This window comes from Vitis vinifera, chromosome 3 (assembly GCF_030704535.1).
Source record: "Vitis vinifera cultivar Pinot Noir 40024 chromosome 3, ASM3070453v1".
NCBI lineage: Eukaryota > Viridiplantae > Streptophyta > Magnoliopsida > Vitales > Vitaceae > Vitis > Vitis vinifera.
In genome coordinates, this window is record NC_081807.1 from 8,421,037 (window position 1) to 8,446,428 (window position 25,392).

General features: G+C 34.4%; 3 protein-coding genes across 8 annotated transcripts; 2 read left to right on the plus strand and 1 right to left on the minus strand.

The window, feature by feature from the left end:
* Positions 1 to 4,364: 4,364 nt before the first annotated feature.
* Positions 4,365 to 9,729, plus strand: LOC100251465 (protein SHORT HYPOCOTYL IN WHITE LIGHT 1). The gene is made up of 4 exons (XM_002276000.4): positions 4,365 to 4,692; positions 4,764 to 4,991; positions 6,205 to 6,270; positions 9,142 to 9,729. The coding sequence occupies exons 1-4, from the start codon at positions 4,531 to 4,533 to the stop codon at positions 9,295 to 9,297; spliced, it is 612 nt and encodes a 203-aa protein (XP_002276036.1). The 5' UTR covers positions 4,365 to 4,530; the 3' UTR covers positions 9,298 to 9,729.
* A 3,551-nt stretch (positions 9,730 to 13,280) lies between these two features.
* Positions 13,281 to 16,075, plus strand: LOC100256600 (tubulin alpha chain). Its single transcript, XM_002275937.4, has 4 exons — positions 13,281 to 13,567; positions 14,442 to 14,676; positions 14,761 to 15,131; positions 15,223 to 16,075. Exons 1-4 carry the CDS (start codon positions 13,475 to 13,477, stop codon positions 15,874 to 15,876), a joined length of 1,353 nt encoding a protein of 450 aa, XP_002275973.1. The 5' UTR covers positions 13,281 to 13,474; the 3' UTR covers positions 15,877 to 16,075.
* Positions 16,076 to 16,785: 710 nt separating this feature from the next.
* Positions 16,786 to 25,016, minus strand: LOC100261697 (uncharacterized). Of its 6 annotated transcripts, XM_059735961.1 has the most exons (6): positions 24,844 to 25,013; positions 24,507 to 24,638; positions 21,623 to 22,294; positions 21,344 to 21,520; positions 17,608 to 17,668; positions 16,786 to 17,053 (listed from the first exon to the last, which is right to left on the minus strand). In XM_059735961.1, exons 3-5 carry the CDS (start codon positions 22,283 to 22,285, stop codon positions 17,648 to 17,650), a joined length of 861 nt encoding a protein of 286 aa, XP_059591944.1. In that variant the 5' UTR covers positions 22,286 to 22,294; positions 24,507 to 24,638; positions 24,844 to 25,013; the 3' UTR covers positions 16,786 to 17,053; positions 17,608 to 17,647. The 6 variants fall into 6 exon arrangements, 4 of the variants coding, with proteins under 4 accessions (XP_059591944.1, XP_010648018.1, XP_010648020.1 ...); XR_785469.3 differs by lacking the exon at positions 24,507 to 24,638 and having other exon boundaries at positions 17,575 to 17,668; positions 24,844 to 25,011; XR_009465401.1 differs by lacking the exon at positions 24,507 to 24,638 and having other exon boundaries at positions 16,786 to 17,276; positions 17,575 to 17,668; positions 24,844 to 25,011.
* Positions 25,017 to 25,392: the final 376 nt, after the last annotated feature.

Consider the following 25,392-nt stretch of genomic DNA (forward strand, 5'->3'; position numbering starts at 1 on the left):
ATAGGTGTGGAAGTACTTTAGACTTGATTCACACAAATATATGTGGTCCTTTGACACCAACTGCTTTAGGGAGTTATAAATATTTCATCACTTTTATTTATGATTTCTCTAGATATGGTTATGTTGAACTAATCCATGAGAAATCTGACTCCCTAAATGTGTTTAAAGCCTTTAAGGCTAAGGTGGAGTTGTAGTTGGGAAAACCCATTAAAGTTGTGAAGTCTGATAGAGGTGGTGAGTATTATGGGAGATATGATGAGACTAGACGGAATCCTGGACCATTTGCTAAGTTTCTGTTGGAATGCAGCATTGATGCTAGATATACAAGTCAGGCACTCCTCAACAGAATGGGGTTGCAGAAATGAGCAATTGCACATTGTTGGATATGGTGAGGTGCATGTTGTCTAATTACTCTTTACCAGAATTTCTGTGGGGTGAAGCCTTAAGGATTACGACATATATTTTGAATCAAGTGCCCAGTAAGTCTATGCCTAAGACACCTTCTGAGCTATGGTCAGGGAAAAAACCGAGTCTTCCTCATTTCCACGTTTGGGAATGTAAGGCTGAGGTTAGGCCATATAATCCACAGTCAAAGAAATTTGATCCTAAAACCATTAGTGGTTTCTTTGTTGGCTATTGCATTGGATCAAGGGGTTCCGGATTTTATTATCTATCTCATACCACCAAGATCATTGAGTCAGACAAAGTTGTATACTTTGAAGATGAAGTTAATGTTGATCCTAAATTTGTGCCTCGTGAGATACCTTTTTGGAGAAGAGCATGTTGTGATTTCTTTTCCTACATCTCATGTTCCAAATTTGGATGTTCCTATTGTCCAACAGCCAGCCACTAATCAAGGAGAGCATGGCGATAAAGTGGAATCTGGTATTCCTGTTTATGATACTGTTGTTGATGGGGTTCCTTTGAGAAGATCACAGAGGGTTCGTAGGTCGACTATTTCAGATGATTACATGATTTATTTGCAAGAGTATGAGTATGATGGTTATAATGCTTCTGATCCAATCACTTATCAAGAAGCAATTCATTGTCCTCAATTCACTTCTTGGAAATAAGCCATAGATGATGAAATGAATTCTATGTATATGAATGGTGTTTGGGACTTGGTTGAATTGCCACATGGTTGTAAACCAGTTGGGTGTAAGTGGGTTTTTAAGACCAAACGTGATTCTAGCGAGCAAATAGAGAGATATAAAGCTAGACTTGTGGTTAAAGGTTATAGTAAAAAAGAAGGAATTGATTTCAAAGAAACTTTCTCACCTGTGTCGACCAAGGACTCTTTTAGAGTGATTATGGCCATAGTAGCTCGTTTTGATTTGGAGCTACATTAAATGGATGTCAAGACAACTTTCTTGAATGGTGATTTGGATGAGGACGTGTATATGGAGCAACCTACTGGTTTTGCAGAAGTTGGAAATGAAGATTTAGTTTGCAAGCTCAATAAGTCAATTTATGGTCTTAAACAGGCTTCGAGGCAATGGTATTTGAAGTTTGATAGGATTATCACCCAAAATGGTTTTAAAGAGAATACAGTTGACAAATGCATATATTTGAGGGTCAGTGGGAGTAGTTACATATTTCTTGTTTTATATGTTGATGATATACTACTCGCATCAAATGATTCTGACTTGTTGATTGAGACAAAGCACATGTTGTCAACCCATTTTGACATGAAGGATCTTGGTGAGGCTTCTTATATTTTGGGCATAAAGATTCTTCGTGATAGGGCTAATGGAGTGCTTAAATTGTCTCAAAGAGCCTATATTGAGAAGATATTGAAGATGTTCAATATGCATAATTGTAAATCTACTAAAGCGCCAATTGTGAAGGGTGATAAGTTTTCAAAGGCTTAGTGTCCTCAAAATGATGATGAGAGAGAGGAAATGAGAACCATTCCTTATTCATTTGTGGTTGGCAGCCTTATGTATGCTCAAGTATGTACATGCCCTAATATTGTTTTTGTTATGGGCATGTTGGGAAGGTACTTGAGCAATCCTAGGAGTCAACATTGGAAAGCCGCTAAGAAGGTCCTTAGGTATTTGCAAGGAACTAAGGACTTAATGTTGACATATCGGCGCACCAGCTTACTTGATGTAGTTGGGTTTTGTGATGCTGATTTTGCTAGCTGCATAGATGATAAGAAATCCACTATGGGCTATATTTTTATGATGGCAGGAGGACTTGTATCTTGGAAAAGTGTCAAGCAGACACTTACAGCATCCTCAACTAGGCAGAGTATGTGGCATGTTATGAGGCTTGTTGTCATGCTATGTGGATATGGAATTTTATTTCAACTTTAGGAGTTGTTGACTCCATTTCTAGACCGCTGAAATTATTTTGTGATAATTCTGCAGCTGTTGCTTTCTCTAAAAACACTAGGAGCATTTCTCGCTCCAAACATATTGATGTAAAGTTCTATTTTGTTAAGGAGAAAGTGATAGAGTCTTTTATTGATATTGAACACATGTCCACAAAAAGTATGTTGGCGGATCCATTAACAAAAGGCTTACCCATAATTGTGTTTCAGGAACATGTATCTCAAATGGGGTTGTTGGAAGCCTAGGTTGTATTAAGTTAGCGGGAGCCAGTTTTGGTATTGTAATATTATGTTATTATTGGAAGGATTGTTATTATTGTATATTTCCCTATGAATCAAGCAATGAAGCATATATGATTGCTTTTGATTATTTGTTTTTGATGAGATTCTATGGGACATTGATTTATGATTATGTATATGTTGTGATGTTTGATTATGTAGTCCAAGTGGGAGAATTGTTGGAATTTTTATGTGTGGACTTACATAATCAATTTGATAATATCATAAATCAGTGTTAATTTAATTTTTTGCATTGTGGTCCATAATGAGACTGGACACATATTGTTGCTTGATTTTTTATGGGCTCACCCTAATTCACTTTATTGGCCCATTAAGTCAAGTGATCCAAATAATGTGTGTAATGTGTAATATATATATATATATATATATATATATATATATATATATATATATATATGAATTTATTTACATATATATATATAGAAAGAGATATATGTGCATTTGGAAGGTGTCTCCTTTCTTCTTCTTGGAGAGCACGCACTGCAGGCACACACACACTTGGACTGAAGCTTTGGGAGAAAAGGGAAGAGCTCATTGAACCCTAATTCTCATACCATCACCAACCTGGAGCAGCTTCTTGGATACCAGTGGAGGAAGAAATGGTTTTCCATGGCATAAACCAAGGTAACCGATTCATTTTTTGCCGTTCAATCCATGCTTAAATGTTTATATGTGATCCTATGCTATTTCAATTCTCTTCATTTACATCTCATTGATTTTTATACTATTAATTTTTTAATTATATTTATATTGGTTTTTTATAAACCAAATAAAGTCTTTATGGACATATGATTATACTTTTGATATTTTTTTTCAATCATTAACAGTTTGATAATCTAACTATTCAATTGGATAGAGGAATTATAATGTTGTCCTCTTAAAATATTAGAAACTTGTTAATTTCCTATTATTGCTTCATATTTCTTCTTTTTGCCTTATATGGTTTATATTATTTGATTGTTTATTTAATTCATTGCCAACAAATTTCTCCATATATTGATAGGCAATCCATGTGAAGTTATTGATAAAATTTAAAATGACAATAAACTTATTTATTTGCATAGAATTTGATCAAATTTGATCAATTTTTTCAATTCTTTCATCTTATTTGTTATAAAGACATTAACATATGATCAAATATTTAAACTTCAAACCAATGAATTAACATCATTCATACACATCACCTATGTGTAGATCACATGCGACAAATTACTAGTGATTAAAAAAGAGTGGAAAAAAATTTTGTTCTTTAAGAAAATTCATGAAAAAATTTTAGATTTTATAATTAAATTTTCTCAAGAAAACTTCAAAAATGATTAACATAGGTTTAACGAATATTTTTAAAAACGGTTTTCTATTTCTAAAATAAAAAAAATAAAAAAAAACAAAAAAAGAACATATGGGGCTTATTTTAAACTTCAAACAATTTTTAGAAATTTATTAGGAAAATAAAATGAATTTTTTAGAACAAATTTCATATGTTTTCACTTGCCTTTGTAGACCATTTTGGGAATTAAGAAGTATATATATACTTCTTTTAAAAACTTAAGAAAAAATTTAAAAATAAAATAAAATAGTTGAGATTTAGTTTAAAGAGAAAAAAAAATTGATATTTTGTTTGAAAAATATGATTAAAAATGTTGAAAAGAGTGGAAAAAATTATAGTAGAATTTTCTTGTTTGAAAAGTGGGTTGAAATTTCAAATTTGTGTTAAAAATGATGCTGAAATAGGTTTTTTCTAAGAGAAAGTAGGTGACAGGAGTAAATTTGGGATTTAAGGATGATTATGGCGTCTTCCTCTTCCATCACACCGCTCCACGTTACGCGGCCTCTTCTATTCCCTCCACTCGGCGATTCGGTCCCCAACTCGGCTGACACTCAATCCACTCTCTACTATGGCTTCTTCATCATTTGCTCTTTCTCGTCCTCCTAATCCTCCTCCTCTCTCTCCTGAACTCCACACTGCCCGTCCTCATCTGAACCTCATCTTCCGTTTCCACTCCTTCTCGAACCTTCCTCGTCTTCGATCTTCCCGAAGAATCTCACATTTTTCTCAGGTACTTTCCTTTTCCTTATCTGTATGCGTTTTCAAATGAAATTCATGATTAGGTTTTGGATTTTGATTCAGGAGGGTGATCATTTGGTGGATGATCCTCGAAATTGGACTCGTAATCGCAGCGTTGTTGCTGGAGAGTATGGGGATGACGAGGACGAGGACGATGAAGATGATGAGGAGGAGGAGGATCGGAGTTTGGATCTTTTGGTTAGGTTTGTTCAGAATGTGTTCAAGAAGATCTCTAAGAGGACCAGGAAGGCCGTACGGTCTGTTCTTCCCGTTCCAATCTCTACCAAATTGGTTCGTTCCAGTAATTCTTCGCTTTGTGATTTGTTGAAGACGAGCGTTAAACTTAAACTGACGGATTTTTAGTAAATATTGCTAAGTGATGAGAACTAGGGAATCGGGGATTAGCGATTGTATTGAAGGTTTACAATTTGAACTCAAGAAAAAAACTTCACCTTGTAGCAAGCTTGATATGTAGAAATTGGTCTTATGGAATTTGTGGATTGAAATTAAAATTTCATGCTTGAACTTGTAAGATTTTCGAAGTTGGATTAATGTTTGATCTCAAAAAAATCTCAGTTTGCAGAGATATAATACTTGAACTCGAAAATCTTTTCAGCTCCCATAGGGTGGATACTTGAACTCAAAAGATTTTTCAAGTTGGTTTCATACTTGAATTTGGAAATGTTTCAAATTTTGGTTCAAGTTTTCAGCCTGTCAGCATTGTGATTTTTGGTTCAAATTCTGCAAGCAGCTTTTATTTTCAGTTTCTTTTAATGTCTCTCCACTGTGATAAACAGTCATTTTTGTCTGCAATACGCATTAGTGACATTCTGGGGATGAAACATTTTATGAAATACAAAATTCTATCCTAAATTCCTTAGATCTAGCCAAAGAGGATTTTACAGTGACTTCTTTTCATTTTTATTATTCTAGGTAGGCAAGGTACATAGGAATTTCATTTTTTTTCATTATTAGATATGTATTGGTCAGTTGGTCGTATCTCAATTTAAAGATCTTTGATATTTAGATTTAGACATTGTAGCTTTTCAATATATGTAAATTTAGACATTTGCATCATCTTTCTCGTTAGGAAATGACCTCTGAAAATGGGGTAGGTCAATAAGAAAGTTAAATGAATTTAAACCCTGGGGTGGGGGGGGGGGGGGGGGGGGAGAGGAGCGCAGGGCTTGGTTCATTGGGTTAGGAAGTAAGGTGGAGTGGGGTTAGTCTGGGTCTAGGATTGAATATGTTGGAAGGGTTTGAATGTTAGGGAACTTTGGAGAATATAATCACTTTTTTGCATTGTCTCTTCATCTCTTCACATTCAATATAATACATCTATTTATAGGCCTCTTAATGGAGTTCCGGCAAATACAAATTACAATCACTTCTTGGGTCATGAATATATCAAACCTCTTGTCCAAGATAAGCCCTGTTATATTATGTTATTTCTACTGAACAATATCTTTGACCATCTTATTTATCTGTTCTTTGATCAACATAGGTGGGGTTTTCTGTTGATGGGGTCCTAATGCTGACATTTTTATGGGTTTTGAAGGCATTCCTTGAGGTAATATGTTGTTTTCTTTAAATGCACGCATATAGAATTCATTGGATCTATAGTCAGAATATCAGTTTTAATATCATTTCTATGTGAATTGAGATACATTGCTCTTTTCTGGCTCTGTCCTTGGCCCTTGGTCATATTAATTGTTTGTGGCAGCCCTACTCTTAGTTTATACCTAAATAATTTCCATTTGCCATTGTTAATGCTTTCACTGGGAGCTCAAAAACCTCACCAGTCCTGGAACAATTGATTAGACCGGCTCCCTCTGTTATATTAGATTTGGGGCTATTAGGTGCCAAGCTACTTGCAAACATCTATATTCAGTACTTTGAATTCACAAGCAGTCTCTACTTTTTTTTGAACTATTATGTTTGCCCTTTTTACCTTTTCCAATAACTAAACTAATTCATGTGGGGAGATAGCAGTCGGTACTTTCTCAAGTTTCACTTTGATGAGCTTACAAGTGATGGTGTTGAAAATTTTTCTGCAAGGTTTGGGATCTCATGACCCCTATAGTGTTTTCCTTTCTTGGTGGTTTGCTTTCTTAAATATTTAACATTGAATGTGCAGAGTGTGAGTTTCTCTCTTTTGACATCCAGATACCATTGCCTCAAATGCAACCAAGCCACTTTCTAGGTGTGATGTTAGAGTTGGAAGTAAGGTCATTAGGGGTCTTTGATAGGTTTCCACATGCAATTGTTTGGTGTTATTAGAAGAAAAGGTAATGGGAAAATTTGAGAAGATAGAAATGATGATGACAAAGTCAAGCTGTAGAGAGTCCTTCATCTGGGGCTTTTGGAGTCAGGACCTCTTTTATAGATTTTGAAGATACCTCTTGGTTGTGTTTTTTGTTTTTTCCAAGTATCCTTACACGTAGATTAGCTTTTCTTTATCCTCTTTTTTCGTTGTGTTTCATTCATTGAGAAAGTAATCCAATAAAAGTTCCAAAGAGAAAATGGTGTGCAATCCTACTAAACATGGAGTATACATGACCAAGTTTGAGAAAGGAAAACATTCTATAATCAAACCCCCATGTTACAAGTACCAAGCCTTTAGTCCAACGATATAAAGAACTTAAAACATTGTGTTTTAACTTGGTAATATGAGCTCTAGTTCTTAAAAAGTTCTTTGATTTCTATATACCCATAAATTCCTCATCACACCAAGTTGGGCAACTTTTCACACTATAATTCCTCTTCTCACTAAGCTTCCTTGCCATCCTTCCAGTAGCTCCTGAATCAAGTTTAACATCATTTCCAATCTTGTACCTTTTCCAATTTCAAAGCTATCTCAGTGACTTTTTTTGGTTCAAGTCCAGTACAAAAAATGGAATAGTTCTATGCCTAGTGTAATTGCATCATGATTACTAACTGGAGCCTTTTCAAGGTAATAATTTCCCTGTGCCTCCATTCCACTTCCAGTCTGCCTAACGGTGGGCTTAAAATATAAATGAGAAGTAAAGAATGTTAGAATGCAACTAAAAGATTTTGTGTTACTACTGAGCTCTCTAGTTAGGGACTGCTCGTCTTATTCTTCAGCTCTTCTTATTCTTCTTTGTGTTACTTATGAGCTCTCAAGTTAGGGACAGCAAGGCATTTTACTATTATTTTTAGTTCTGTTCTTCTTCTTGTTGAAAGGCATTTTACTATTATTTCTAGTGCAGATTTTTGCTTATGCAGTGGATAATGTTAGTAAGCAGCATTGGTTTTTGTATTCACCCTCAAGAATGGATCTAATTGCATATAATTCATAGTGTCTTGGTCAAATATTTACCCAGACCTGTTACAGAAAATTAGGTTAAGTGCCCCCCATTACTCAGGATTTAGATCATTCTTTTTCATCAGTCAGAAAAATGAATTTTCAAACCGTTCAAATGAGGCTTAAGGAGATAGCTTACCTTAATAGATGAGGTGGCAAGAGTGGCTGGAGTGAGGGGAGAGTATATCAAACTGAGAGAGGGGGAATGGATTGAGAGGCAATGAGAACCAGGGCTAGGAGAACTTGGCCCAAGGTGATGCCATTTGGGCTCTATATGTAGAGATATAATTGGTGAGAATTGGCAGGGCTGCATGGACAGATCTCATAGCAGCCCCTGCAGATTTGATGAATGTGGAACTGAGAGCTTCGGGCTCCACTTGATATATCATATCCAAATGTGCATTTACAGTATGTTTGATGCTGAGGCTGACTCTTGTCCTTGGGAGAGCGTCAAGCTGGTCTCACCCTTGGAACAGTTGAGTGTCCTCTCTCCGAGAGGTTGAGGCAAACAAAGAAATATAGAGGGATGATGCCTCATTGTTCTTCTCTCTTAACTGCTAAACCAGTATCTTAAAATCATTTCAGAGCTAACAACGAAGTGAAATGCTTCAGTGCCAAGTTGTCATGTGCTTTTAAAATAGGCCAGTGTCAAGAGAGTAGGAGGTGAGCATTTCAAGATTATTGGTTCCTAGCTGATTTCTCAAATTTGAAAGCGGTACTAATTGCCATTTGTCAAGTTTTGAGGGGGGGCATGAGCAAAGTGTCAAACAGTAGTGACTAATTTTTGCTGATAATGGATGATACCAGATCAGCCCTTTCAGAGCTTATGAATCAAGTAATGTACATAGTTTCTATGTGATATGACCGGCAATTATTTATGCAGGACTATTGACACCCACACTGTAGAAACTTGCATAAGAAAATCCAACAGGAAGTTCTCATGTGAATTAAAGCTGCATTTTTGTCTTCAGAAGTGAATGGAAATATTTTGTAATGTTATTTAAATTAATTACAAATTTCTTCACCTTCAAAATTTAGATTAGTACCCAATGGTCTTTTTATATTTGTAATCAATTTCATCATCTCATTTTCTCTATTCCTTTCTATCATATTCAGGTGATATGCACTCTGGGAAGTGTCGTATTTGTAAGCATCTTAGTCATCCGTGGAATATGGACTGGGGTATCCTATGTACAAGAAAACCGTAATCACACTGGGAATGAACTTGGTGATGACCACCGGGCATGGACTGGCACACAGCCTACAACTTGATTTGCCCACCACCCAATAAACACAAAAGTTTCCAAGGATGAGAGGAAGAAGAAGATTTCCTGCATGCTTAAAGAAAACAAGCCAAGAAATTCATGGATATTGGAAGGATGCCGCCAAATCTGCAGTGGCCTTTGGGACTTGACCAGTTTTTCTTCCATTGTGAGTGATAACAAGTGTGGCATCCACACCTTCCTATCCAAACTGGCTCTTTTAATTCTGATATTTGTACAGCTCTTAATCATAAAAATGCAAGGAGAAGCTGATGTTGTCATCTGGATATGACAAAGCCATTCCTCCATATCTCGACCCGTCTGTATTATGGCGGTCTAGTTTGGGATAGGTTCTTGTTTTTTGTTTTTGTTTGAAAGCGGAAGATTATTGCTTGTTTCTAAGGGGCATTGGATTTATGGAGGAACTGCATTTTGACTTCAACTCACGTTAAAAGCTGAAATCAAAAATGATTTTGAAAGGGTAATTGTGAATAGTGAAAAAGTTCTATGAAATATGAAGTCTCTGTTTAATAACTGTTTTCGAAAACAGTTTCAAAAACCAGTTTTTAAAAATTATTTTATGATGTTTTATACCATAAAAGTCTACTTGAAAAATCTAAAATATTTTGAACATGTTTTTAATATTTTTAATTATGTTTTAAAAATAATTTTTATGTTTATAATTTTATTTTTAATCATTTTATGTGTTTGTATAATTATTTTTTTAAATAACTCTTAAAAAAACAAATAAAAATAATAGAAAATAATTAAAAAATATTTTTGAAAATGTTATGTTTTTTTATTTTGAAAATAAAAAATAAAAAATAGTTTTTAGTTAAGATTTTTTTATTTTGAAAAACAAAAAAAAATATTTTCAAAAGGGCTATCAAATCAGCCTTAATTTTCTTTTATTTTATGGACATGACAAAGTAGGTATAATATAAAATCATGATGACAAGAAGTTGAGTTCGTGTGCTCCTTCAAGTTAACACATCCCTTATTTTTAGGGGACAAACTACCTACTTCTAGGCGAGACCTTCATATATGGTGGAATTACTCTCCACCGAGTCGCTTCAAGTTTCTCGTGGAGTTGGCTTAGTAACTACACTTGTATTTACTTTCCAACCTCTAAATTTATTCAAAGGTTGTTTTTATAGTAGACCTACAAGTTTAGAAATTTATTAAAAGTGGATTAAACACTTGCAATAGATTGTTGGAAGATGGATTATTGGAAATGTAAATTCGATTTTAGTTAAATTCTATATGTAAATAGGTGATAATTTTTATTGTATAAATGCATTCTTTTATTCATATAGGAGTCATCTTTATGATTACATTTAGGCTATGTTTGGTTCCCGGAAAATTTGAGGGAAAATGCGAGGGAAAGAAAATACAAAGGAAAAGTAGAAGGAAAGAAAAAGTAAAGGAAAATAAAAAAATAGATTAAAAGTTGATAAATTATTTTTTTTGTTACTTCAAACTCATTTTATTTATTTTAACTCATCAATATAAAGATTAAATAATTTATAAATACATAAATTTTTAATTAGTTTTAATCATATTTGATTTTCTTTGATATTTTTCATAGGACAACCAAACATGAGAAAATCATTTTCCTTAGTATTTTTTTTTCTTTCCTTTGTACTTTCCGGGAACCAAACATAGCCTTAAGTACTAATACTTTCATGTGAATTAATTTATTTGATCGTTGCATATTTTTTAATAAAAAAATTAGCATAAAGAAAATGGATCGAAGGATTAAAAAAAAAAATATGGATTTAGATCTCCTACATAAATGAATTAGTGGTATTTGCTAGCAACAACATAATGAAGGTAGTTTATCAATATATATTGATCTTAAATTTGATTCAAATCCAATATAGCATTTATGAATGTGAAACCAAGGCTTGGTTAATCTTGATTTTAATGATAACAAAACAAGATTTAGAACTAATGATTATATTTCAAATGTGATTAGGCAAGATGATTTCCAAAGTGGCAATCACAAAGACAAATCAAGTCAAAGAGAAATCATGAAGAAGAAGACCACCTCAAAGAGAAGTGTTTTTCAAGACCCAAGCTTCATAAGATCTCTTTGTAAGGTTGTTGGTGCAAAAAACTTTATCTTTCTTCCAGAATAGTTGTTCAACCGATCAAGGTTGAACCTCAATTGGTTGAGGTCTGGTTGAGGTTCGGTCAAAGTCCGATTAAGGCTCAACGGTCACCTGCCAAGTATTAAATACTAACGGCTAGTCAACCGGTCGACCTCTAACTCGACCAATCGAACCTCCAAACGACTAGTTTGACTTTTCTCTTCTATAAAAAGGCTTCAATTTTCATTGTTTAAAAAGTTTAACCTTCCAAAACCTTTCTTGAATATATTTGAGTCTTGGAATAGTGTTTTTGAGTGCACCATTATTCTAAAACTTGCATATCCTTAATGCACATTTCAATCTTAGTTTTCTTGTATCATTTGACCTTAAAGTTTTTGTGTTAGGATTTTTGTAAGATCATTTATTTGTAAATCTTTGAGAGGAAGTTGTTCAAGAGTAAGATATCTCTTGAGAAGTGTAAAGGGTGTTTGGAGTCAAAAGTCCAAGAGGGTGAATTGGAACCATAATCCAATTGTATTACTTGAAGGCTTGGTTTGGAAGCCTTGAATTAGTGAAACCTTAAGCTTGGGATTGAAGTTAGAGGAGAGTGGATGTAGGCTGGGTTGCGCCGAACCACTATAAAATCTTGTGTTTGCATTCTCTCTTCCATACTCTTTTAATTTATATGCAATTGTCTTTATATTGTTTATTATATATTTGCATATAATTGTCTTTTACATTCATATAGTTTAAATTTGCAAAAAGAAACCATCACCCTATTCATCCCCCCCCCCCCCCCCCCCTCCCTCCCTCCCTTTAGGGTGATTATCATAGGTTGGATTAACCTAATTTTTCTAACAATGGGTATATAAGAAATGTATTGAATCAATTCTTTTTAATGAATACATTTTGACCATGGAAATATCTAAATCCTTTTGAGGTATAAAAAAAATTCAAATTTGTTTTATGATTTTCGGGTTACTTAGCATAATTGATGCTAAGGACATAAAATATGAAAGACAAAAATACCCTTGAATGAAATTAGGAAAAATGAATATGTTGATGGGTCTTATCATTCTCATTATGAGAAAATCATATCTTTCAACTCAACTATAAATGTTTGTTAACCTTACAATTGAATTTTACATTTTTTTATAAACCTTAAGTTCATTATTAGTTTTATCTACCCTTTAAACATAATTGTCTTTTGTTTTAAATTTAAACTTGTCTTATTAGGGATGAAATTTGAAAAGCATTGGGCCATTGTCATCTCGATATCCAACTATATATTTTTAGTATTACAATGAAAATCGTGTTGTCAATAGGAATCGACATGTATACTCTAATCCTATCTTACAATTATTTTTTTGTACTCGAGGTTTCAATATGCATTTTATCATATATTAGAATGATGCAGATGAAAAATTTGGAATAATATTTATAAAATTTTTAAAGCAAAATTTTAGAGTGTACCAATTTGGTACTCGAGGTTATAATTTTGATTGGTGAAAGTATATAATGAAATATAGGTTGTGGATAATGGTAAAAATAAAAATCAATTTATAAAATAATAATTATAAGTAAATTAAATCAAAATAATGAGATTAAATTATATGAATGTAGTGCGTCGTCTAATTTTGATAAGTACCCCCATCTCAAGGGATACTTTTTAAAACAAATTTGACAATTTCTTGATCATGTCACTTTAAGAAATATATTAAAAGAAAACAAAACAAGTAAAAATATAAAATTAGGTATTTTTTTCAAATTGGTGTATAAAAAATAAATAAAAAAACCCTAGCAGTTCATACGGTGGATCGGGCGGCAAAATTTTAAAATTAAAAAGGAAATTCAAACCATGGTTAAATAGGTGGTTGGGAACCACCAATAAGGTCCTGACAGCTCTTCCACATCTGCCGCCCTGACCATCACGCAACCAACTGTGGTTAAGGGTTGCTATAAATTTGTAGCATCGGGCAGAGATCAAACGTCGCAAAGAGTAGAATCAGAAGGCGTCTTGATAAACGCCTTTTCTTCTGTTTTCTTTGTTTTCTCTCCTATTCTCAGAGATTTTCTTCCGTTTTCCCGGAGAAAATGAGAGAGTGCATCTCAATCCACATTGGTCAGGCCGGTATCCAGGTCGGAAATGCCTGCTGGGAGCTTTACTGTCTCGAGCATGGTATTCAGGTATCAATACTGTCACACTCTCCCTAGATTTGTGTTTTAGTTTTACTTAGATCCACAATTTGTGTGAGATTTCATCGGATCTGTGTTTTTGTTACCGTGAAAGAACATATACATGGAAATGGAATTTCAGATCTGTGTGTTTTGCTTGAGGGAGTGGGAGATGTGGTTAAGATTTGTGCATTGTTGCATTTTATGTGTGTACGTTTCTTCAAATTGAGGTGATTTTATACATTGAAGGAGCATATGTCTAAAAATCACAGTTTTATACTCTTCATTCGTCGGACCTGTGAGATTTGCAGGAGGAAATGTAAGATCTGGTGTATGCCGTTTAATTTTTATTGTTTATTTCAGCAAATCTTGTTGTTTACACCTTGAAAGAACATGTACACAGAAATGGATGTGTAGGGTACTTCCTTTTACCAGATCTGTGGGTCTCACTTTAATGTAATGTAAGATCTGGTTGAAAGGAACTGTGCATTTCCCCGAACTGGTTTCTTTTGGATTGATATATGTATTTATTTTCATATCTTTGGACGACGCATGAGTTCTGCTGCTCTGATTTTGTATAGTTCTTTAAATCAGTATGTACATGTTTTATCAGTATTCAGGGGAAATTAGGTCTAGATCTGATTGTTGATTGAACGGCTATGGTCAACTGGGACGATAGTTTGATTTTAAAGATATATTTTTGCATGCAAACTAACTTGTGCAGTTCAGGGAATGGCTATTTATTATTTTGTGATTCATTAATAGCACAGTGTAAACATTTTTGGGATCCATTTTTGTTGTGAATTCTTTAATGGTATAATCATTTTTATGGAATTTTGATTTATTAGAATTGTTGCATAACTAAATTTATGCTTTATTGTTGCAGCCTGATGGCCAAATGCCGAGTGACAAAACTCCTGGTGGGGGCGATGATGCCTTCAACACCTTTTTCAGTGAAACTGGTGCTGGAAAGCATGTCCCTCGTGCTGTGTTTGTTGACCTTGAGCCCACTGTCATTGATGAAGTGAGGACAGGGACTTACCGCCAGCTTTTCCATCCGGAACAGCTTATAAGTGGCAAGGAAGATGCTGCCAATAACTTTGCCCGTGGCCACTACACCAGTAATAATACACACTTGTTAACTTTTTTCATATCCTTAATATTTTTGGTTAGTTTTTTGCTAAAGTATCTGTCTTATGTTTCAGTTGGGAAGGAGATAGTTGATCTATGCTTGGATCGGATCCGAAAACTGGCTGACAATTGTACTGGTCTCCAAGGCTTCCTTGTTTTCAATGCTGTTGGTGGTGGTACTGGCTCTGGGCTTGGTTCACTGCTTTTGGAGCGTCTTTCTGTTGATTATGGCAAGAAATCAAAGCTTGGGTTCACAGTTTATCCCTCTCCCCAGGTTTCCACATCTGTTGTTGAGCCCTACAACAGTGTCCTCTCTACTCACTCCTTGCTAGAGCACACTGATGTTGCTGTGCTTCTTGACAATGAGGCCATCTATGACATCTGCAGGCGCTCCCTTGACATTGAGCGACCAACTTATACCAACCTTAACCGCCTTGTTTCCCAGGTAGCTGCACCACTATTTTTCCCAATTAACACTATTGAGACAGGATCTTGTTGAATTTTGTATCCTAAAGTCTTTTTAATGTGGGTTTCAGGTGATTTCCTCCTTGACAGCATCTCTGAGGTTCGATGGTGCATTGAATGTGGATGTGACTGAATTCCAGACCAATTTGGTCCCGTATCCTAGAATTCACTTCATGCTTTCATCATATGCTCCTGTGATTTCTGCTGAAAAGGCATACCATGAGCAACTTTCAGTAGCTGAAATTACCAACAGTGCTTTTGAGCCCTCTTCTATGATGGCCAAGTGTGACCCCCGTCATGGCAAGTACATGGCCTGCTGCCTGATGTACCGAGGTGATGTTGTTCCTAAGGATGTGAATGCAGCTGTTGCCACTATCAAGACTAAGCGCACTATTCAGTTTGTTGATTGGTGCCCTACTGGATTCAAATGTGGCATCAATTACCAACCTCCAACTGTTGTTCCTGGTGGTGATCTTGCCAAGGTGCAGAGGGCTGTGTGCATGATCTCCAACTCTACCAGTGTGGCAGAAGTGTTCTCCCGCATTGACCACAAGTTTGATCTTATGTATGCCAAGCGTGCCTTCGTGCATTGGTACGTGGGTGAGGGTATGGAGGAAGGAGAATTCTCAGAAGCTCGTGAGGATCTTGCTGCACTTGAGAAGGATTATGAGGAGGTGGGTGCTGAATCAGCTGAGGGGGACGATGATGAGGGAGACGAGTACTAAGTGGGCTTTTATGTGTGATTGGAACCTTATGTTTTATTTTGCTATGTCTATTTCTTCTGCACTCGACATTGTTTGGTAGGTTCTTCCTATCATCAGTGTGCTATTATCTTTTATGTTTGAGCCTATGTTGAATCGATTAATGATCGACTAAAAAACTATCTTCATGCTATAATATGATATGGTGATGTGTTTTAATGCACTTTGCTTATGTGTGTTAACAAGAATGCATACCTTCACTGTGAAGGATAAAAAACACATCAGATCCACTGCTCATCTTGTCAAAGAATGTTCCTATGACAAAAAGGGACAAGTCAGGTCTTATGGAGTTATGATTTTGACTTGGTATGGTTTGGTCATATATGGACGGACACACATTGGCCTGGCTGGGCATTCAACAAAATATCTATTCTTAGTCTATTCGTTTGCACTGCTTGTTAAAACAGAATGTAAAAAAGAATTGTAAATGCTTTAAGAAATTAAGAAAAATGATTTCAACAAAATCCTAACTAAAAAAATTGTAATTTCAAAATAATAACCTTACAACCTGATATGGATCACGATTCCTTGAACCTCTGATATGGGGATCATAATTTTGTTATAGAAAAATATTAAGGAAAGGTTAAAAAACGTTTAAAGGAAATGATTTTCTTTGATTTGATCCTATGAAAAAGCTCAAAAATTAAATATAACTGAAATTATTTAAAAACTTATATTTTTTTAAATTATTTAATTTTTATATTATAATATATAAAAATAATTTATTAATTTTAAATTTATTTATTTTTATTTATCTTTCACTTTTTTTTTTGTTCATTTACTTTTCCTCCTGTTTCTTCGCCCCACATTTTCCCTCCGTAACCAAACATAGGTATACAAAAGGCTTCCCAAGAAGCAAGAGACAAATAAATGTGGGGGAAGAAAAAATAAAATGGATGCTTAAAATATGAAAATTTTCAAATTGTTGAGATTTAAATCGCCTGAAATGTCTCATCTCTAAACCGATGAGACCCATCAGTAATATCAATTCGTAGGGTACAGATCTGACTTTCTGTCGAAAAGTTGCAACACGAAGAATTTAAAGAGCGGATGACAATGACAACGCGTTCTTGGTTGAAAATATTAAGACGGTTTGTCCTCAATGCCATCTTCTTCAGCAATTACAGGCTCTGCTGCTCTCCTGCATTCCCAATATCCATATCCAGTTACATTAGAGCAATGCATAGTATTATTATAAATATAATCCAGGTTAGGAGGGACTGAAATCCCACAAGCCCTCAAACCCAGTGACATGGGAAACACGTGCTCATTTCATTGCCTGGATTCATCACCCTTGACACGGGCACACTATGTTGCCCTTCATCGGAGTTTGCTTGTCCAGCCTTCTGCCTTTATGTGCAAGGCTAGCGCTCACCAATTAGAAAATAATGAGGAAACAAGAAAGGTGAAACACAAGGTGACAAAAATATAAAGGGGGTAATGGACATGAAGGTTATGTTTGGTTCATGGAAAGTTCTAAGAAAAGAAAGTAAACATGGTAAGAACACAATTTTCTCATCTTTGGTTGTATTGTACAAAATATCAAAGAAAATAAAATATAATTAAAATTAACAAGAAATTTATGCGTTTTTCCCTTGTGTTTTCCCTCACATTTTCTGGGAACCAAACATAGTCGAAAGGAAACTGCTACTTATGAAGTACCTGTAGTTAGAATTGGTAGAGATTGTGAGCTACCTAATGCATTTGGAAACCTCTTCTTGCTATATTTTGCATGTCACTTCTGCTTTTCTGCAGCCTGTTCAGTAAGTCATCAGATAAGAAATCAGAAACAGTATGCATTAAATGAAGCCAGGCATAAGAAAGGTTAGTGACAGAGTAACATATGATCTTCAATAGAAAAGATTTATCCTGGCACAGAAGTGACCATATAACAGCCCAAGCACACACAGCATCACACACCAAATCTTCATGCAAGCTAGCATTCTTAAAAGTGGCATTACATGCAATCAGAGTGCCACTCAACACATAGGTTTGAGATGGTGCTTGAGAAGTTGAGGATAGCTACAGAGAAGGGAAAGAGTGATTCTAGCGAGAGATTTTAGGGTAATATACTTTATTACCTTATTTTTTTTAGTCCTTGTGACATCTATGTCAAGTGCTTTTAGGATGTTTGGGGGAGTTGGGTTCAATAATTTCATATCAATGCCAATAAAAATAGAGGAACCGTTCTTTCCTTTATATGATAATATACAGGAATTATGAAGATCAGAACTAGTATTTGATAAGCATAAACAAACATATTACACCAAAATCATGACAAAAGGAACAACAGCAGCAGCAGGGCATAGAGAGAAACTGCCCTGCAGATCCAGTGCCACAAAGAAATATCTTTCCAATTGAAAATGTCACATTTCATAATTCATAGCTTCCCCCACTCATAGGAAGCTTATTTAAGGAAAGATATTAAAATGGACAAACAAATTTTGCACACCTAACTAGCAATATAAAATTGTTGGAGAGTTGAAGAGTCAGATTCTAATTGAAGTACCTTTGGTCTGTAGCAGTTTTGTTAGTTGCAGTTGCCTTAAAAAACTCTTTTAAGGAAAATCATCGACTCTGTTTGAGAGTGATTTGAGTTAAAGCGCTTTTGTTAGTTGCACTTGCCTTAAAAAGCCTTTTTAAGGAAAATCATTGAGTCTGTTTGGGAGTGATTTGAGTTAAAGCGCTTTTGTTAGTAGCACCTCCATTAAAAACACTTTTAAGAAGAATGACTTATGCTATGTTTACTTCTCAGAAAATATGAGAGAAAAAATAAGTAAAGGAAAATAAAAAATAAATTTAAAGTCAATAAATTATTTTTCTTCAAACTCATGTGGAATAAATATACTTAGCTACCATGAGTTTGAAATTTTATTAAATATTTTCCTTATTTTGAATTAAAGAGGAGGTGAATGAAAATAATAAATGAGAAAGGTGGAGGAAGTATCTAATGAAATTTTAAACTAATGGTGGCTAGGTATATTTAGCCCAAACTTCAAGTGAAGTGAGTGAAATCAATTATTTCTTATATGATTTTTTTTATAGTGTTTTTCGCATGTGTTATATATACAAAAAAATGATTTTTGAAAAAATCACCTATCAAGTAAGAGTGTGTTTGGCAGATTTTAAGAAGTGTTTCTACTCCTTTTAACACTTAAAATTTTTTATCTTTCAAACATAAAAAAGGCTAGAAACACTTCCTAGAATCAACTACCAAACACACTCTAACAATACATGAATCACTTCAAGCGATTATCTAGATTTTTAAAAATTATTTTCAAAAGTTTTTTGAGTACCTAATTTCTATAAGAAGCGCTTCCAAGCATTTAGAAATGCTTTTTGCCCTCTCAAAATCAGTCCCAAACAGGTTCTTGAACCTAAAAAACACAGCAACTCTTGAGTGCAAACTTAACCAAGCTCATCCTAGCTGCTACTTATATCAGCTCAACAGATCCTACTCCTCACTGTTCTCCGAGACAGTAGACCATATCTATTGGAAATGTAAGAGGATGGAACTTGAATATCTATAGGAAAATGTTAAATGAGCTGTTTTCTTATTACATCATTGGCAAAGGTGAATACAGGGTTGAACATTGACTGCCATGAAACTGATCGACAACCATATGAAAATTTGGTGCATTGTGAGGCAAAACTCAATTATACATTCAAACCCAAAGAAAACAGAAACCTAACTAACATAGGAACAGCAGGAAATAGCACTATCAATAATGGATTCATTCTATGAAAACTGAAATAAAAAGTTCATATAAACCACCCCTTTTTTGATAAACAGCCACCCCTCCTCCCACCAAATCCAAAAAAAAAAGAAAAGAAGTCTCACTCAGACAAAAAGAATATCACAGCACAATTAACTTGATGCACAATGATGCCTACTCTATTCATTAACATGTTTTCCATTCTTACCCATTCAATTTGAGATCCAACAGTTACTTCAATCTCACAACCAAGGTGGAATTAAGTTGGCATGCTGTTCCCAGAAAAAAAAAAAAGGAAAACATAAAATCTTCTATGTGGAAACCCACTAACATGATTGGACCTTCTACTTCATGCAATAAGCCCACTAACATGAACTTCCAAAAGCATTCAAAAACCAGGGACAAAATACCCAGCAGACACACAGTAATAACTAGACCATTCATGTCAAACTTAAGGGGAAGGATAGAGTTTAGAGGAACCAGGAAGCAAATCTTTAAGATCCTAGAGATTAACCAAAAAAAATCGGGAGACAGGTTTTAAGACAACTAAGTTAACTGGATAAACTTGCAGCAACTCTATTTAACTTAAGGAAAAAAATCCAAGACCACAAAAACAAAAATAGAACTTCAGGAGTTAAAAAGAGAAAGCGTAATGTATTATCTCTTGCATGAAGCCTGCACCTTCTATTTTATTTTATTGATATCAAATAAGATAAAATAATTTATGCCCTTTAAACCAAATCTACTATAGTTGTTCCTCTGTTTGGGTTTTTTTTTTTTAAAAAAAAAAAAAATTTTAAATAATACTAATTTCTTATACAAATTGCCCTAATATGAAAATGTGAAAATATGATGAATCAAATTTAGAACTACAAAAACATTAATAAATATAAAATTACAGAGCTAAAACAAATTTTAAGAAGACGAGGAGAGAAGATAATTTATTGGGAAGGGATGGAGAGATCACTAATGGAAATAATTCCTTTTTGCTTCCCTTTAGTAGAATGAAAAAGGAAAAAAGACACAAGGGTATATCTTATAACTAGTTTTATTAGATTAGTTCATATTTTAAAACAGCTCAAACGGTCCATAAACAACAGCTAATTTTAGGTACTCTTGTTCTGATCCCTCCCAAAAGCCTATATATATACTTCAGCAGTTTGGGGCATTATTATGCTAAACAAAAAACAACTCTAAAATATATTCCACTTGACCTTGCTAAACTGTCTGTGGCCCAGCACAATTTATTCACTGAATTTTATGGAAATTCAACTCTCTAACAGCTAGTGTAGAAATTGTTGGGAATATCTAATTGCTGCAAACAACATTGGCATTAATGGACATCCATAACCATAATCTAGAAATGCCTTGTGAGACATCTACGAAAGTAGAGATCTCACTGAGTTGATAATTAAAACCTCACTGTACTTTAGGAAGAAATTTTACAGGAAATGGTCCTTGATGCTATACAGTACACAAATACAAATCTTTAAGTCTGTATGTCTAATTAAAGAAGTACAGAGTCTAAGATTAAAGATTCTTGATATGGTAGATAAAAACAATAGGCGTTTAACTAGAAGAATCTTCCCTAGTCAAATTCCAACAATTTATTCTGAAAATGAACTAAGTTGATGATACAGTAAATGCAATTCCATTGATGGAGAATCAAAACACCAAGTAAACAAATAGAACCATCCCTAAGCAAAAATTCAAACCTTTTGAAGTTTCTTTAAAACAGATTCTTCAAATGATTGATATCCAGCTCCAACCAGATTACTTGAGGGCTCAGGCTCCATGGACCTTGGGGGAAACTCCATAACCACAGCTGGTTCAAGTGGAAGCACAAGTAATGGATTTGAAATATGACCACACACATTTCCAGTAGCAGCCACCTGTTAATCAAACAAACCACTCAGCATGCGGAATAATGTAAAACCCCAACTGTCATAATGAAATGCAGTAAGACAAAATTAACAATCTTAGCGGATACTCACAGCTGCTTCTTTAGAGGCCATCACAACAAGTGCTGAACCTTTCTTCCTGGAACTCTTGAGAACAACATCTTCAACCTCACCAAACTTCGCAAACACCTCCCTCAATCCCTCTGCAGTGTAATCCTCCCCACCCTTCTCCCAAGAGACCTTTAGCACTTTCTCCTTGTTCAAACCACCTCCACCATCAGCTACACTCTCCTTTCTTGTTCCTGGTGCCTCTTTCCTTGAGCCTGATGCTCCCTTATTTGCATGCATTGCACGTATTCTAGCAATTTCTTCTTTTAGCTTCTTAGTAATTCTTTCCTCTTCTTCTCGGGCTTTAGAAGCTGGGTCAGGAGCATTAGCCGCCCGCTCTCTTTCCTCTAGATCAGAAACCATCCTCCTCCTTTTAACATCATACTGTGCTTGTCGGTGGAACTGCTCACGTTTCACTCGTAGAAGGTCGTCAAACAACTTCCTTGCTTTTTCATCCTTGAGAATCTCATAGGAGGTTTTTAGCTTCTGGAAGTTTGCATGGGCTTGGGGATCATCTGGCCTCTTATCTGGGTGCAACTCCAAAGCCTTCACTCTGTAGGCTTTTGAAATCTCTTTCTCTGATAATTTGGCTCCTTCCTCACCCGATGGTAATCCCAAAACATTGTAATGGTCAACATTCATATCCATTATCTTCTCCTACAAAAAATAAGTTCAAGAAAAATGTTATAGATAATATTGAAAGACACAGATAAATACCCATATTAGGATACCAAATGAAACCACATTAAACAATTATCAGATGTAAGAAAGTCAAAGTTCAGCCCAAAAAAAGAGAAAAATCTTAAATGAAACCAAATTAAACAATTGTCACATATCAGAGACCATTTAACACACAAAAAATTAAATAATTCATAATCATGTTAGTTCACCAATTTTTTTTTTTTTTTTTTTAAAAAAAGGAAAAGGAAAAAGAAAAAGAAAAGAAAAACACAAAATTGCACTGGCATCAACATATGGAGTTCAAACATGAAGATTGGTTTCACTACCAAACAGCCAAGATAAAAAAACAAGGAATGAAAATGCAAATTCATATTTGAAGTTTGTGAAAACTAGAGATAAGTGATTGAAGTGTGGGTTTTGGAGTGAGTTTTATTTTTAAAAAGAATGCAACCTTGATTTTCAGCCTTTGTTTCCTATCTGTCTTCTCCAAGAGTGGAAGACATTTCGACCCATACAGAGCTATTTATTTTGTAAAATATTTTCTCAGATAACATTAAAGTTCAATAATTTTTTTTTTCCAGCTTTTATGTGACAGTTAGTGGTAAAGATATGATAATACTAAAACAATTATTTTTTATAACCAATCACCACCAGCTACATTTGAGTAATAGTAAAGGTCCAAAAATATTTTTCAAAATAAAGTTAATAAATTAAAAGAATCGATTTAAATCATTGCTTATCTTCTTTTTATAAGTATAATTCACATTTATAAGTATAATTAAAAGAGCTATTTATTTTGTAAAATATTTTCTCAGATAACATTAAAGTCCAATAAATTATTTTTTTTTCCAGCTTTTATGTGACAATTAGTGGTAAAGATATGATAATACTAAAAAAATTATTTTTTTTATAACCAATCACCACCAGCTACATTTGAGTAATAGTAAAGGTCCAAAAATATTTTTCAAAATAAAGTTAATAAATTAAAAGAATCGATTTAAATCATTGCTTATCTTCTTTTTATAAGTATAATTCACATATCGAAAAAGAAATTTAACACATTATGTTCCCTACACTAAAAATTATTAAAATACTGAACAGAAAATTGAAAGAAGAAAAATGCCAATAGTAATTCAAATCAATTGGGGAAAACGTGCAAATGCACAACACAAAAAAAAAAGGAGATTCAATGCTGCAATAAATATAAATCAATTTAGGTCCATCACATGCCCTTTATAAGCATTCATTGTTAATCTTCTAATAAAACCCAAACCCAAAACTGAAGCCAACTCACTCAAACATCTTCAAACCAGAATCAACTCACTTTTATCCACAGAATATTGGTTTCTACTCTCATAGAATGATTGAAGATAAAATACTCATGTTGAGGACTTCCAAAGTGAAACAAATGAAGAGTTTTTTACTTTTATTTTTATTTTTTTGCTACTCTTCCTTTTCTTCCAAAGGCTTCCATTTACATTGGGATTCATTGGCAGCATTGTAGGTACCATTATTGTTTCCATTGAAAATTAGTGAACATTAATTCAAGCCAAATCGTTTTTTATATACAATGTTCCCATATAATTAATTTTATAAAAATTATGGTGGTGTTTGTTATTTGGCTGAATAGAAAAAGTCAAATATTTTGGCCTTTTCTATTCAACCAAAAAACAAACACCACCTATTGCTTGAGCTGTAATCCAGAATGAAATTCTAGAATTCAAAATTTTCAACAATAGCATTGACAAGTTAAAACCTTTCAAAGAGAATAACTAACCCTTTGTTTGCTTTCCAAGAAAATAGAGCAATAAAAAAAAAAACTTTCATTCATATCTTATTTCTCATCTTTAACTTCCCAAAAAGAAAAAAAAAAAAGATAAAGAAAAAAGAAAACAAAAAAAAAACAAAAGAAAAAGCCTCTCAGGAGTGTGAATTTAAGTAAAGCCACATTTTTCTGCATTCCCAAATCATCGTCGGTGAAAATTTTACAATTCAAAATTTTAATTACCTTTTTCATATTTTCTCTGTATCTCAACTCAATCTATTTTTATCCAAGAAAAGATTGCCAAATGGCAAAGACAGTTAATCTAGCAAAAATTTCAGTCTGCGCTGTAATCCAAACTTGCAATACTTCCACTGCTGTTCAAATAGGAACCCTAAAATTCAAAACTTCCAGCAATAGTATTACCTAGTCATAAACCACTCAAGTGCAATCCGGCCACTCAAGCGAAATCCGACCCTCTGTTTGGTTACCAAGAAACTGAGTAAAAATAAAAGAAAACCACATTTCCATTACCATGTTATCTCTCTCACTTCTTTGCTGCCAAAAATCCAGAACAAACAAGAAAAAAAAAAAAAAAAAACTCAGATAAACTAAACCAAACAGTCATACGAGTTTTAGAGTTTTAGAGGTAGCGTTCAATTGTCTAGATGGTGAAATTTTCTCTTATTTTCTCAACATCCAAACGATTGTATCTAACGAACAAATCGATTAATTGAATTGGGAATAGAGATTGGAACAGTACCTTTAACTCAGAGATCAACGAGACGCAGCGTTTGGAGAAGGGATGACTGAATTCTTGTCTGCAAACAGTGATCGGGGTAGAGATCCACCGAAACGCAGCGTTTGGAGATGGGAAGATTGGATGCTTTTGTGTAAGGGTTAAACACTAAACAGCAACTTCAGTCAAGCAATAATGGGCTGAGTCTGGGCCGGCCCCATTTTTGAACATTAGGCTCCAAGTTGGCTGTAATCATGGAGGAAAATATCGGGATATATCGGCGATATATCGTGTATTGGGAGGGGTCGACACGATATTTCATGGAGAAAAATCGGAGAGGAGATATTTCCGTAAATATTGCCAAAATATCGGCGATATATCGGTTCGGTGAGATATATCGGAGATTTTTTCAAAAAATCACCTCTGGTGGCAAAAAATCGGTGATATATCGGAGATATATCGCTGATTTTTTGGTGATATGTCCCCTCCTTCATGCAATGTGATCTGACGGTCCAGATCACGCCCGTGTTGATTCGACGGTCTAGATGTGATTTCAATGGTAATATGGCGATC